We start from the raw sequence: 14,933 nt of genomic DNA, 5'->3' as shown, positions 1-14,933 counted from the left end.
CTAGGGCTGATGATGAGTGAACAAAACAGACTCCTGTCCTTGTGGGGCTGACTCTCTAGTGGGGAGCAGGTGAGATTCCTCAAGAGTGAGTGTGTAAAATGAGATGATCAGAGGGACCAAGACAAAATCAAGAGCAATGTTTAATGGTTAGGAGCAGGAGGAGACTCCAAAGGACACTGGTGAGGACCAGTTGGAGAGGTAGGAAGAAAACCAGAAGAGTGTGACATTAGGGAAGCCAAGTGAGGAAAGTTTTGTAGATTAGGGAGTGGTAGGAGTGCCAAATGTGTCCCAGAGGTCAAGTAAGACGAGGGCTGAAAAATGTCCATTGGAGTTGGCATCGTGGAGGCTGTTGGTGACTTTGGCCAGAGTAGTTTCTGTGGAGTGGTTGGGGTGAAAGCGAAACTCCAGTGAGTTGAAGAATGAGTGCAAGGTGAGGCAGTAGAGATGAGAGAGACAACTCTTGATAGGTTTGGTGTGAGAAAGAGGTAAGAAATGGGGGTATAATTGGAGGGGGACATGGAGTTAGGAAGGGCTTTTCTATTCCCTAACGCTAGAAATATTTATTCTGATTAGCAGCTGAGAGGAAGGAGCAATAGAGAGACTCTTGGGTAATCAGCAGAGCAAGGTCCTTGGAAAGGAGAAGGAGCCAGGATCCAGAGCTGGGATGACAAGGGGCATGCCTTTTGCAGTTGTCTGAAAAGTTGATTTGGGATTTTGAGGGCGTTTCTGATTGCTGGTCTGGGTCATCCTGGGGAGGTCTCTTATCACAGTTCGGAGGGATCTTTGTTTTCTCCAGGAACAAAGCACAGGAAACACTTAGGAAACTATTTCACCTAGAAAGTGTGAGTGGGAGCTTCTAAGAGAGGGTGGGAGGCTGTGGGAAAGAAAAAAAGCAGGACTTTTGTCATTAGCATGTTGGTTGGGATTCTTACCCCATCCCTTACTTGTTTATTGACATTGGGAAAATTAATTTTCTTATCTCCAATGTCCTCAGCTAGAACATGGTGATAATAATGAGAATTAAAAGAGATAACTTATGTAGATTTCCTGAATGACTGTACCCCTTAGTCATTGTGACAACTGACATATACTTTTCCTTCTTTCCTCTTTTCCTCCTGCCTGCCATGCTTCAAGAGCCAAGAGGATCCAGTCTTGGGGTGCTGGATGGGTGCAGCTTCAGAGTTGTAGATCTCTGGGGGCCAGTGGTGGAGAGCAAGGGATGTAAAGAAAGGCGGTGTACAGGGAGATCTATGCAGCATGAAGCCAGGTAGAACAGGTTGGGGCCCAACCTGCAAGAGAGAAGTGGGAAGCAGGCACTGCCAGCCAAGAGCGGGGCAGAGACCTGGAGTAGGGGATGGAGAAACTCTGGGTCTCCAAGAGGCTAGGCAGGAGGACCCCTTCCAGCAGGCAAACTGGGCGCCCCCTCCCTGGGGGAGTCATGGGTTAAACTGCTGTTCTGGAAAGTTAATATGAAACACGGAGGGATTAATTTCCTGCCGTATACTTTAGGCCCAAGATAGAATACAGATTATCCCCAACATTGGAACTGGTGCAGTGGGAGCTCTTGATGTTCTCCTTGTCTAGAATCCTGCTTTCACAGGGGCCCAGGATGGGCAGGACAGAGGTCAGTTTTGACAGAGAGCCTTGGGGTGGGATGAGAGGGATGGGGGGAGACTGGGAGGAGGCAGGCAGTGCAGGGGCCTGGGCCAGGGTCACCAGCTAACACAGAAACTGTTACCTGACCTCAGGTCTGAGAACCAATCCTTTTCCACAGGCAATTCAGAGATGAGGATAAAGCAGTGGCTATCCTTTATTCTTCCTCAATCTGAAACTGGGTTATTTTCTACAAAATTGGGAGGAGGGATAGAACAAGCAGATGTGTCCTTCCTAGGTGCTTGTCAAATGTATCAGATTGTAGTGGAAGATAATTCAGAAAGGAAGAAGATAAACGGTTATTCAGCACCTACTTTGAGCTAAGCATTTGTTAGATGTTCTGTATGCATTTGTGTTACTTAGTTTCACAACAACCTGTGAGGTATAGATATCGAGGTACAGAGTCTCAGAGAAGTTAAATAAGTGTTCTGGAGTCACACTACTAGATAGTGATGGAGCAGATCCATCCAGTCACTGTGTGACTTCAAAACTAGTACTCTTTGGTACCACCATATTGGGAGTCTCTCTAACAGTCTGGTTTAAACTGCTCTCTCCTTTCTTTGCACTTTTCCCAAGCTGCTTCATCCTTCATACAACTAACCCTGGAACTGAAGGCCAGGTTCTGCAGCGGCATGAGGTATGTATGGTCCCAGGCAAAATTAGTGGCCAAGGGGCCAGCGTCCTTCTTGACTGGACAAGTGGAAATTTCTGACTGGGGTGTTTTAGTCATAGGACTGTGGGGAGATTGACATGGTGTCAGAATTGCTCAGCAATTGGTGGTATGAGCTGGACGTGCTTCTATAGCTTTTGTTTAATCTGGTTCTGGTAAGGCTCTCATTCCATGTGAGACTTGGATGGGCACCTGTTACATCAAAACTGGAAGAGTTCTTGGAGATCATTTGTCTGACCCCTCATTTTTTCCCCATTTTACAAATGGGGAAACCGATGCCCTCAGAGGGTAAGGGATGCAGTGTCCATCAAGAAAGAATCATGTTCTATTTGCTGCCAGCCCAGCAATCCCAGAGGAGAAACTTCAAATTAGAGAGATTGCCGCCTCAGTCTCTGTTGTGTTAGGTTTCTAGAGCAGGCTTCTGTACCTTCCCATTTATGGTTTGGCCCCTGTCTCTGCATTTACTTGGCAGATTCCATTTGTTATTGCCTACAGCGCACAAGGTGACCACAGTGCGGTATCTAGCTCTCTCTCCGTATCTCTGAATAGAACACCCAGTGTTTGGGAGAGAATACAGGGATCCATCTGGATTCAAAGTCACAATTTTGGATGTTTGTAGTTTTTCTTAACTGCCCATCTTGGGTTTAACAGCTTTGTCTTTTTCTAGTGCTACCCAGCACTTTCATGACCCAGGAGCACTTTTTTGTTTGTATGTTTTATTAAATTGGAGCTTAGTAGCCCTCCTTGATTTATTTTTTCAGTAAATTTTTAGTGAATGCCTATATGGGCCAAGTGCCTAAGTTACAGCTGTGGGCAGCAGGTTCCATATTTACTTTTCACAGCCACCTCCAGACCTCCTCTACCAGGGCCATGGTTAGAATTTCACTGGGCTCTGGCAGAAAGCAGTGGTGCCCCAATCCATGGCAGGGATAATGCTGTCCCAGCCAAAGCAGCAATGTCCTCTCTTGTGTTCTGTCTTCGTCTTCTCCCTCTAAGTCACTCAGCCCTAAACCAGGTGTGTTCCAGTTTCCTGTACTACATGTGCATCAACCTCCTCTCAGCTCCAGAGAAGATAGGACCACTGTCCCAAGAAGGTAAAGTGCTGCAATTTGACCACTCATGAGGTCCGTGGTGGTCTTTTAGAGTCTGGATGTCTTGCTGGTTGGCTGGATAGTGAGTCAGAACAGTAATAAGATCCCTTTGCTTGAAGCTGCCTGGAGTAACCATGGAATCAGGGAATGATGGGACTACAGGCTGATTCCTAGGTAGGTGAGATAATAGAATCAAAAAATGATGGACTCCAAGGCTCCTGGACCCTTAGACTCTAAGGGTTGAGAAGGACTGAAGCTTATCAAGCCCAGTTTTTCCCCCAACCATGTCCTCTGCAACATCCCTTACGCCAGGCCTCTTACTGTCTGCTTGTTACCTCTGGAGACCTCTGCTCAAAATATCTTGAACAGCCTGTTCCATTTCTTTGTTCTTCCCTTCAAGAAATATTTCTTGTGCATCTACTGTGTGCCAGACTCTATTCTAGGCGCTGGTGATAGAGTTAGGGATACAAAGTCTTGTTCTCATGGATTGGGAGAGACAGACGATAAACACATAGATACAATGTCAGGGATGGATAGGTGCTATGAAAAAAATAAAACTGGGCAAAGAGAGAGAGGGTGCTGGTGGAAGGAGATGTATGTTAGATAGTATGATCAGGGAAGGCCTCCGTGAGGAGGTAGCATTTTAGCAGAGGTCTGATGGAGGTGAAGGAGGCCCATGCAGGATATAGGCAGGGGGAACAGCAGATGCAGGGCTGAGAGCTGGAAGTTTTTCCTTTTGTTGAATACTCGCTGAGCTTCTGCTACATGCCTGGGTGCTGCTATGATGATTACGATGTGTTCTCTGCCCTAAGGAGTTCCTCTATCCTAGACCTCTCTCTTGGTATAACATAAAACAATTTAATCATTGTTTTATTCATTCATTCAACAAATATTATACCTTCTTTGTGGGTTAGACTTGGTGCTGGCTGTGTTTCGTTTTTTTACATTTATGAAGACTGTGTCATCTCCCCTCACTTCCCAAACCTGTCTTTCTCTTTTGTCTTTCTCAGACACTGAGCTGAGAGAGACAGAAGCCCAGGTAAGTGTTTTCATTCCTTCCAACTTGGCTCCTAGTTCTCTCACTATACCTGCTGCTCCTTTCTACGTGGTGTCCAGCTCTGCCTGTTCAGGTGTGGTCTGGCCTGTGGAGAGAATAGCATGATGACTTCTGCCATGGTGGTAGCCTAAGACCTTGTTGGCAGCCACGTCACGACAGCCTCTTGTGCTCACCAGTGCCAGCCCCACTGCTGCTGGCAGCTCCCTCTCTTATCGGACTAGGAGAAGCCCCACGTATCTGCCCCCTTAGACCCTGAGACTTTGTCAAATCTCACAGCACCAGGAAGAGTAGCAGACCTTACTTACATGCAGACTGCTTCTTTCTTTAATATAGCAGGAGAAAGGGCAGGTGGATGTGCAAGGCTAGGCTCAAGGATATTAGTTTCATTATTATCATAATATCATAATGCTCATAGTATGCTTTGGTGGAAAAAGCACTAAACTTAGAATTAGGAAACTTGACCTGGCTCTGCTACCACGTTGCTGTGGGCCATGCTCCATTCTCGTCTTCCACTTGGCCCTAGGCCCACAGCACTAGCAGGATGGACCCTTTCATTTGACCTCCAACTTGGCCCCCTGCTTTCAGTCTCTTATCCTCCAAACAATCTCAACCCACTGCTGGAAGAATCTATCTGAAAACCAAGTCTTAACATCTCAATTTTCCTGGCCTTCAGCTGTGGTCCCCAAACATCAGTCTGTGGGGCATTGTCAGGCAGTAACAGAGTTTTCTCTGGTTCACGGTGAAATGTGGAAAATAAGGGTAATGTAGTCAATTTTCCATAAAGTTGACTTTATTCAAATTTTAAGCTCTGAGGTCCTTTTCTTTTATGAAACAGGGGTTTCATAAGACATCTAGGAATCTGCTCTCAGGATAAAATCCAAATTCTTTACTCAGCATTTAGAGTCTTTCATAGTCTAGGTACAAATTACATCACACAGTTTGTAACTCCTGACACTCTACATCTATTCACTGACGCTCCAGTCACACTGAACTCCTGTCTGCCCCTAAACATGACGTGTCCTCTTATGCCTCTGGGCCTCTGAACACCTTGCTTCCCATCCCTAGGATTCTCTTCCCTCCCTTCTCTGCTCACTCTCCACAGTTCCCTCTTCTTTGAGCTTGCTCTCCCCACCCCAAGAGGCATGAGTCACTCCGTCTTCCATACTTGAACAAGCCAGTGATCACATGTCCTGCAATTATCTGTTTCATTATCTGATTTTTCCCACCAGCCTCCTGGAGGTAGGGCCTATGTCTCACAGCCTGGCCTAGAGTAGCCACTCAGTGAACATTTGTCGAATGAATGAATGAATATATCCATGTCCTTCCACATGTTACCTTTAGTCTCTCCTGGTGGGCTGAAAGCTGCATAAAGGAAGAGGGGATTCTGATTTCCTTTTATCCTGGATGTACCCTTGCTACCCTGTGTGCAGTACTCTTCGTGTATTAGATACTCACGTGCTTATTACCTGCTCTCCTGTGTTCTCTGTGTGGCTTTCTCCTGCTTGTTCCCTCCCCAGAACTCTCTGCAATGTCTGAGCTCCTGCAGCATGGGCTGCCCCAGATAAGCAGCAGGGGCCCTGAAAGCCTTGCCTTCCTGTCAGATCGTCAGTATGTGGAGGGAGCTGCTCGCCAGAGACAGTACTGCATCCTGCTCCTCTTCTACCTGGCCTACATCCATGAGGACAGGTCAGTGCTCAGAGCTGGGGGCTGGCAGTGAGTTCTGGGACCCACGTCTGCAGCCCAGTTCGGTTCAATAAATATTTACAAAGGTATCCTCTCTAAGCCTGGTGCTAGGCACTGGGGACACAGAGATAATAAGTGAGACATGGCTTGTATTCCTGAGGGGCTCACATCTTGGAAGCGAGGGTTAAGACAGGTGGGTAGTCACAGTGCTGAGAGACAGAGAGGCCTAGAATGCTAACGAGAATTCCTTGGTATCCTTGAGGGCATTATTTGTGCACAGAAAAAAATGTCAGTGGTTTACTTTGGTTTTAAGAATTACTATACATTTTATTAAAATTTTAAAATCAGAGGACTATTCTTCCTTAAGCTTTTTTTTTTTTTTTTTGGGGGGGATGATCAGCCCTGAGCTAACATCCATGCTAATCCTCCTCTTTTTGCCGAGGAAGACTGGCTCTGAGCTTACATCTATTGCCAATCCTCCTCCTTTTTTTTTCTCCCCCAAAGCCCCAGTAGATAGTTGTATGTCATAGTTGCACATCCTTCTAGTTGCTGTATGTGGGACGCAGCCTCAGCATGGCCGGAGAAGCGGTACGTCGGTGTGCGCTCGGGATCCGAACCCTGGCTGCCAGCAGCGGAGCGTGCGCACTTAACTGCTACGCCACGGGGCTGGCCCAGGAGTAATTTTAGATTTACAGAAGAGTTGCAAAGAATACAGAGAGTTTCCTTATACTCTTCACCTATTTTCTCCTAATGCTAACATAACTATGGTACATTTATCAAACTAAGACACCAACATTGATACATTATTTTTTCCAGTTTTTCTTATTGTGGTAAAATGCACAAACAAAATTTATCATCTTAACCATTTAGCCATTTTTGTATAGTTCAGTAGTATTAAATACATTCACAATGTTGTGCTACCGTCACCACCATCTATCTCTAGAACTCTTTTCATCTTGCAAAACTGAAATTCTGTAGTACCCTTTAAACAATAAGTCTCCATTCCCCACTTTCCCAAGGCCCTGGCAACCACCAGTCTGTTTTCTGTCCCTATGATTTTGACTACACTAAGTAGTTCATATAAGTGGAATCATGACAGTATTTGTCTTTTTGTGACTGACTTATTTCACTTAGCATGATTTCTTCGGGGTTCATCCATGCTGTAGCATGTGTCAGAATTTCTTTCCTTGTTTAGGCTGAAAATATATTGTGTGTATATACTACATTTTGCTTATCCCTTCATCTGTCGGTGGACACTTGGGTTGCTTACACCTTTTAGCTATTGTAAATAATACTGCTATGAACATGGATGTACAAATATCTCTTTGAGACCCTTATTTCAATTCTTTTTGATATGTACCCAGACGTGGAATTGCTAGATCATCTGGTAGTCCTATTTTTAATTTTTTTTTGTGAGGAAGATTGGCCCCGAGCTAACGTCTGTGCCTATTTTCCTCCACTTTGTATATGGGATGCCGCCACAGCATGGCTTGATGAGCAGTGCGTAGGTCCATGCCCAGGATCCAAACCTGCGAGCCCTGGGCTGCCAAAACGGATCATGGGAACTTAACCACTATGCCACTGGGCCAGCCCTATTTTTAATTTTTTTGAGGAAATGCCATGCTGTTTTCCACAGCGGCTATACCATTTTACATTCCCAACAACAGTGCACAAGGGTTCCAATTTCTCCACATCCTCACTGACTCTTATTATTTTCTGTTTTTCTGAAAGTAGCCATCTTAATGGATGTGAGGTTATCATCTTGTAGTTTTGGTTTGCATTTCCCTAATGATTGTTGATGTTGAGCATCTTTTCATGTGCTTATTGGCCATTTGTATGTCTTCTTTGGAGAAATGTTTATTCAAGTCCTCTGCCCATTTTTGAATCAGATTGTTTGTTTTTTTGTTGTTGTTGAGTTTTAAGAATTCCCTATGTATTCTGGATATTAATCCTTTGTTAGATATATGATTTGCAAATAATTTCCCCTGTTCTGTGGGTTGGCTTTTTACTCTGTTGATAGTGTCTTTTGATGCACAGAATTTTAAAACTTTATCATAAAGTCCAGTTTGTCTATTTTTTATTTTGTTGCCTGTGCCTTTGGTGTCATATCCAAGAAATTGTTGCCAAATCCAATGTCATAACGCTTTTGCCTTATGTTTTCTTCTAAGAGTTTTATAGTTTTAGTTTTATATTTAGGTCTGGATCCATTTTGGGTTAATTTTTTATATCGTTAGAGTCCAACTTTATTGTTTTGAGTGTGGCTGTCCAGTTTTCCCAGCACCATTTGTTGAAAAGACTGTCCTTTTGGGGCCGGCCCAGTGGCGTAGTGGTTAAGTTCGCACGCTCTGCTTCGGTGGCCCCGGGTTTGCATGTTCGAATCCCAGGTGCAGGCCTACGTACTGCTCATCAAGCTGTGCTGTGGCAGCATCCCATATACAAAATAGAGGAAGATAGGCACGGATGTTAGCTCAGGGCTAGTCTTCCTCAGCAAAAAAAAAAAAAAAGAAAAGAAAAAAGACGGTCCTTTCTTCATTCAATGGTCTTGGCACCCTTGCTGAAAATCATTTGACCACATATGTGAGGGTACAATACTATTAACTAAACTTTATTCAGATTTCACCAGTTTTTCCTCTACTGTCCCTTTTCTGTTCCAGGAATAATCCGGAATACCACATTGTGTTTAGTATTACTCATTTTAAAATGTTTAAATTTTTTTTGGTACTTAATCTGATAGGTGAGACATACCCTGAGAGAAAATTCAAAAGGTATAAAAGGATATATAGTGAAAAGTCAGTCTCCTTATCACCTCCATCTCCCTTGCATGTACAAACATAGACGTCTCTCTCCCCCAGAAAGTAGCCCATTGAACTAGCATCCTTCTTTTTTTTTTTTTTTTTTTGTATGAGGAAGATCAGCCCTGAGCTAACATCCATGGCAGTCCTCCTCCTTTTGCTGAGGAAGACTGGCCCTGAGCTAACATCTATTGCCAATGCTTCTCCTTTTTTCCCCTTTTTCTCCCCAAAGCCCCAGAAGATAGTTGTATGTCATGGTTGCACATCCTTCTAGTTGCTGTATGTGGGACGCCGCCTCAGCATAGCCAGACAAGCGGTGCGTCGGTGCGCGCCTGGGATCCAAACCCGGGCCGCCAATAGCAGAGTGCGCGCACTTAACCGCTAAGCCGTGGGGCTGGCCCCAGCATCCTTCTTTTTAACAATACTGGTCCAGCTGAGTGACGCTTCACCTTCTAGGTATGAGTAAGGAGTCCCTGACCCCTAACAGATCCTTGCACAAGGCATAGAACCATGCTGAGCATGTGTGACAATGCTTTGTAAGTACATACAGCACGGTGTTTGTGTAAGGTGTCATTAGGCTGTGGACATGCCAGGGGCAGAAGGACAGTGGCTGAGGGAGGATGTGGCAAGGCAGGACAGCCATCTTTGTCTTTCTCACTCATATTCTCCTTGGTTGACAGGTTTGTCTCAGAGGCAGAGTTATTTGTGGCTGTGCAAAGCTTCCTCCTGTCTCTGCAGGACCAGGGTGAGCAGCCTCCACTGGTGGTCTTCAGAGCCTCCATTTATCTGCTTGCAGTCTGCCAAGATAAAGACAGTGCACTAGATGAGGTATGGACCAAAAAGCCTGGGGCTCTTCCTCCTCCTGCACCTCTTTACATTATGGTTCCTTGGGAGACCATGATGATAGATGTATAGAGAAGTGGGGTGGCAGAGAGAGAGAGAGAGAGAGAAAGAGAGAAATTTGAGGAAATAGAGGGAGGTAGGGTGCTGACACAGACAGAGCCTATGTAACTTAGCTAATTCTCTTAACAGTCCTGGGACGTGGAGATTATTATTTCCGTTTTACACATAAGAAAATCAAGACTTGGGTTAAAGTAACTTTCTCTAGTTCACACTGTTAGTTGTTGGGGAGCCAGGACTCCAACTCAGACTTGACCAACTCCCAAGGCCCTTAGTATCACCGCTGTTTTGTGCAGGAGGAGAGAGGTGTGAGTTATCTCCTTCTGGTAACAGTTTATCAAACAAAACGGGTTGCTGGGACCCAGATCGTTGTTAATCAGGCTGATTTTGTATTGCTTTGATGGTGGTTGTATGTGTACAGGTTTTCTCTCTCCAGTTTCTTTGTAAACTCTTGGGGATCAAGGACTATGTCTGATTCATCACTGCATCTCTTACCTTTTTCATTGATGATTGCTTCTACTTCTTGGATGTGGACCCTTTGGGCTCAACCTAAGGATACTCTTCTTTCACTGATTATTAATTTTGCCTCTTATTTTTTTGGTGAGGAAGATTAGCCCTGAGCTAACATCGGTTGCCAATCCTCCTCTTTTTGCTGAGGAAGATTGGCCCTGGGCTAACATCCATGTCCATCTTCCTCTACTTTATATGTGGGACGCCTGCCACAGCATGGCTTGATAAGCAGTGCATAGGTCTGCACCCAGGGTCCGAAGTTGCAAACCCTGGGCTGCCAAAGTGCAGCACGCAAACTTGACCACTCTGCCACCAGGCTGGCCCCAACTGCTTCGCCGCCAGACTGGCCCCTAATTTTGCTTCTTTTTGATTACTGTTGGGGCACATATGTTATAAGAAGACCTGGTTTAATTTGAATAGAAGCAGGAAGATATAGTGGAAGTGCACAGATTTTCAAGTAAGATAGACCTAGGTATATAATGTCCCATTGTCTCTCTTTTTGTGGTATTAGCAGCCATTGGTGATCATTGCATAGATCCATTAATTCATTAGGGATTGCAAAATAATAACATCCTAATTCTGTCATTCTGTCTTTATTAACTGGAATACAAGTATAAAAAGAAACTTCTCTCATCAACTAATCGATTACCCTGAACAGTAGATTGTATAGGAAGCGTAGGTTGAATGTTTGATTCTTTCCCTTTAATTGTCAGTTTTCAAAAAAATGAGTTTGTTTCCAGCATTCTTCAAAGATGACCAGAGAGATTCTTTATATCATTATGAACTTGTGGATTTAAAAATCTTTGATATATTTTAATCCACTGTAGTTATTATCTTTTAGAGGCTCGAATTGTCCTATCTTTGGCCGAGGGGAGCCTATTTAGGGTGGCTCCTGAGTCCTTTTGACAGAGTTTGGGCTTTCTAGTCTGACAAGATACTTCAGGCTTGTTTTATACATTTCCTGCTGTCCCATTCTCTCTTGAACCTACCCCAGTTAGGCTTTCACCCTTACCACATCTCTGAAAATGCACTTATCAAAGTTACCAATAACAGACACGTGGCTAAAGCCAGTAGGCAGTATTTAGTCATCATCTCACTTGACCTATCAACAGTATCTCTTTTCTTTGAAACACTGCCTTTACTTGGCATCTAGAATACTGTGTACTCCTGGTTTTCCTCCTACCTCATTGGCTGTTCTGTCTCTGCCTGTTGCTGAGTCTCTCTTATCTCCCTCACCTCTAAGTATTGCAGTACCCCAGGGCTCAGTCTTTGACTGCTTTTCTTTTCTTTCTAAACTTATTGCTTTGATGATTTTGTACAGTCCCGTGGTTTAATTCATGGCTGAATTAATAGGATCACTCTGGCTGCTAGGACAATAGATCAAAGGGGTACAGAGGTGGAAGAACAGAAACCAGTTAGGAGGCTACAGCAGTAATGTAAGCAAGAGATAGTACAGGAGGCTGTGAGAAGTGTCAGCTTCTGAATATATTTTGAAGCTGGAGCCAATGGATCTCTTGATGGATCAATGTGAGATGTGAGAATAAGAGAGGATAAAAGGATATGTCTGAAGATTTTGGTTCTGATGGGGGTCAAAGAATTATTGGATTGAGATAGTAGAGGGAGTGAGCTGGAAAGTTAGGAGGGATGGTAGCAAAAGTGGGTTGCTTGAAATTAGGATTATTGGGGAGGGTGCAGTTCTTGGTAAAGACAAGATTTAGGGGCACGACCATGGGCATGAATGGCTGAGGCAGGTGGAGGAGATTAGAACGGAGGAAGACAGAGAATTTAGAGGTCAAGGTTTTGGAACTAAGGAGGTGGGAGCGAAAATAGTCTCCACTTGAGAGATTGTAGGCAAAACAGGTGTTTGGAAGAGGGTCAAAGCAACAAGGTGAAGGGAATATTCAAAGAAAAGGTACAAGAAATAGGGAACTGTGAGTGAGTTCTAGAAGGGACAGTGGAAGGGTTTTAGGAGCTGGATAAGAGTGGGAGATGAAAACAAAAAAGGGCATGCTCTGAGCCATATGAGGATAACCTGGAAGTTCTGGGCTTCCTGAGATGACTAATGTAATCAGGGCAGAAGGACATGATAGGAGTAATCCTTATGGCTTCAAGACTAATAAATGGTGGCAAGGCTGGATTTTGGGGGCCTTCTCTTCACATCTACCATTGGTGGTGTGGAAACCTGAAAGGTAGCTCAGGCACCTCCAGGCTTCCCTCTCAGGTGTGCGTCCAAAGATGACATATAACATTGTTTTCCATGTTTTAAAATTTTATATAGATATATAAATGGCAACATATAATCACAACGTGATTTTTTGTGCGTGTGAGGAAGATCAGCCCTGAGCTAACATCCATGCTAATCCTCCTCTTTTTGCTGAGGAAGACCGGCTCTGAGCTAACATCTATTGCCAATCCTCCTTCTTTTTTTCCCCAAAGCCCCAGTAGATAGTTGTATGTCATAGCTGCACATCCTTCTAGTTGCCGTATGTGGGACGCGGCCTCAGCATGGCCGGAGAAGCGGTGCGTCAGTGCGCGCCCGGGATCCGAACCTGGGCCGCCAGTAGTGGAACGCGTGCACTTAACCGCTAAGCCACGGGGCCGGCCCACAACTTGATTTTTTAACTCCATTTTATTTTTCTATATTTATGTATTTATTTATCCTTTTTTTGTTGTGATAAAATACACAAACATAAAATTTACCGTCTTAATCATTTTTAGTGTGGAGTTCAGTGCTATTAAGTACGTTAATATTGTTGTGCAACCCTCACCACCATCCATCTCCAGAACTCTTTTCATCTTGCAAAACTGAAACTCTATACCCATTAAACAATAACTCCCCATTCCTCCCTACCCCCAGCCCCTGGCAACCACCATTCTGCTTTCTGTCCCTGTAATTTTGACTACTCCAAGTCTCTCATATAGGTGAAATCACACAGTATTTGTGTTTTTGTGACTGGCTTATTTCACTTAGCAGAATGTCCTCAAGGTTCGTCCATGTTGTAGCATGTGTCAGAATTTCCTTCCTTTTTTAGGCTGAATAATATTCCTTTGTATGTATGTACTACATTTTGCTTGTCCCTTCATCTGTCAATGAACACTTGGATTACTTCCACCTTTTAGCTGTTGTGAATAATACTGCTATGAACATGGGGTACAAATATCTCTTTGAGGTGTTGCTTTCAATTCTTCTGGGTATATACCCAGAGGTGGAATTGCTGGATCATATGGTAGTTCTATTTTTAATTTTTTGAGGAGATGCCATACTGTTTTCCACAGCGGCTGTACCATTTTACATTCCTACCAACAGTGCGCAAAGGTTGCAATTTCTCCACATCCTCGCCAAAACTTGTTATTTTCTGTTTTTTTGATACTAGCCATCCTAATGGATGTGAAGTTGTTATCTCATAGTTTTGGTTTGCATTTCCCTAATAATTAGTGATGTCTAATATCTTATCATGTGTTTATTGTCCTATTGTGTATCTTCTTTGGAGAAATGTCCATGTAAGTCCTTTGCCTATTTTTGAATAAGGTTGGTTGGTTTTTTTGGTTGTTGTTGAGTTTTAGGAGTTCTCTGTATATTCTGGATGTTAATTCCTTATTAAATATATGATTTGCGAATAATTTCTCCCATTCTGTGGGTTGCCTTTTTTTTTCTTTTTTTTGTGTGAGGAAGATTAACCCTGAGCTAACATCTGTTGCCAATCCTCCTCTTTTTGCTGAGGAAGATTAGCCCTGAGCTAACATCTGTGCCCATCTTCCTCTATTTTATGTGAGATGCCTGCCACAGCATGGGTTGATGAGCGGTGTGTAGGTCCGCGCCTGGGACCCCAACCTGCAAACGCTGGGCCGCCAAAGTGGAGCATGCGAACTTAACTACTACACCACCGGGCTGGCCCCGTGTGGATTGCCTTTTTACTCTGTTGATAGTATCTTTCAATGCACAAAATTTTTAAATTTTCATAAAGTCCAAATTGTCTATTCTTTCTTTTGTTGCCTGTGCCTTGGTGTCATATCCAAGAGATCATTGCCAAATCTAATGTCATGAAACTTTTGCCCTATGTTTTCTTCTAAGAGTTTTATAGATTTAGGTCTGGATCCATTTTGAGTTAACTTTTATACATGGTATTAGGTAAAGGTCCAATTTCATTCTTTTGCATGTGGATATCAAGTTTTTCCAGGACCCAGGATTTGATGGGAGGCATTTTTTGAAGACTGTCTTTTCCTCACTGAATAGTCTTGGCACTGTTGTCGAAAATCATTTGGCCATATGTGCAAGAGTTTATTTCTGGACTCTCTATTCTATTCCATTGGTCTACGTGTCTTTCTTTATGCCAGTACCCCACTGTTTTGGTTACTGTAGCTTTGTGGTAAGGTTTGAAATTAGGAAGTGTGTGTCCTCCAGTTTTGTTCTTTTCCAAGATTGTTTTGGCTATTCCAGGTCCCTTGAGATTCCATATGAATTTTAGGATGTGTTTTTCTATTTCTGCAAAAAAGTCATTGGGATTTTAGTAGGGATTCATTAAATCTGTAGAATACTTTGGGTAGTATTGACATTTTTACAATATTAAGTCTTGGAC

The 14,933-nt window shown here is 43.7% G+C and overlaps 1 protein-coding gene across 1 annotated transcript in view; it reads left to right on the top strand.

Annotated features, from left to right (window-relative positions):
- The window catches only part of MEI1 (meiotic double-stranded break formation protein 1), a 76,322-nt gene that overhangs the window by 29,388 nt on the left and 32,001 nt on the right, over positions 1-14,933 (top strand). Inside the window, exons 16-19 of the mRNA XM_004437916.3 lie at positions 2,230-2,290; positions 3,320-3,417; positions 5,989-6,157; positions 9,627-9,774. Coding sequence (XP_004437973.1) covers positions 2,230-2,290; positions 3,320-3,417; positions 5,989-6,157; positions 9,627-9,774 — 476 coding nt within the window. The remainder of the gene's footprint in view (positions 1-2,229; positions 2,291-3,319; positions 3,418-5,988; positions 6,158-9,626; positions 9,775-14,933) is intronic.

The sequence above is a fragment of the Ceratotherium simum genome, chromosome 25, assembly GCF_057802395.1.
Source record: "Ceratotherium simum simum isolate JZ-2026a chromosome 25, ASM5780239v1, whole genome shotgun sequence".
Taxonomy (NCBI): domain Eukaryota; kingdom Metazoa; phylum Chordata; class Mammalia; order Perissodactyla; family Rhinocerotidae; genus Ceratotherium; species Ceratotherium simum.
The sequence above is the reverse complement of the archived record's forward strand: the minus strand, read 5'-3'. Positions and strand labels throughout refer to the sequence as shown.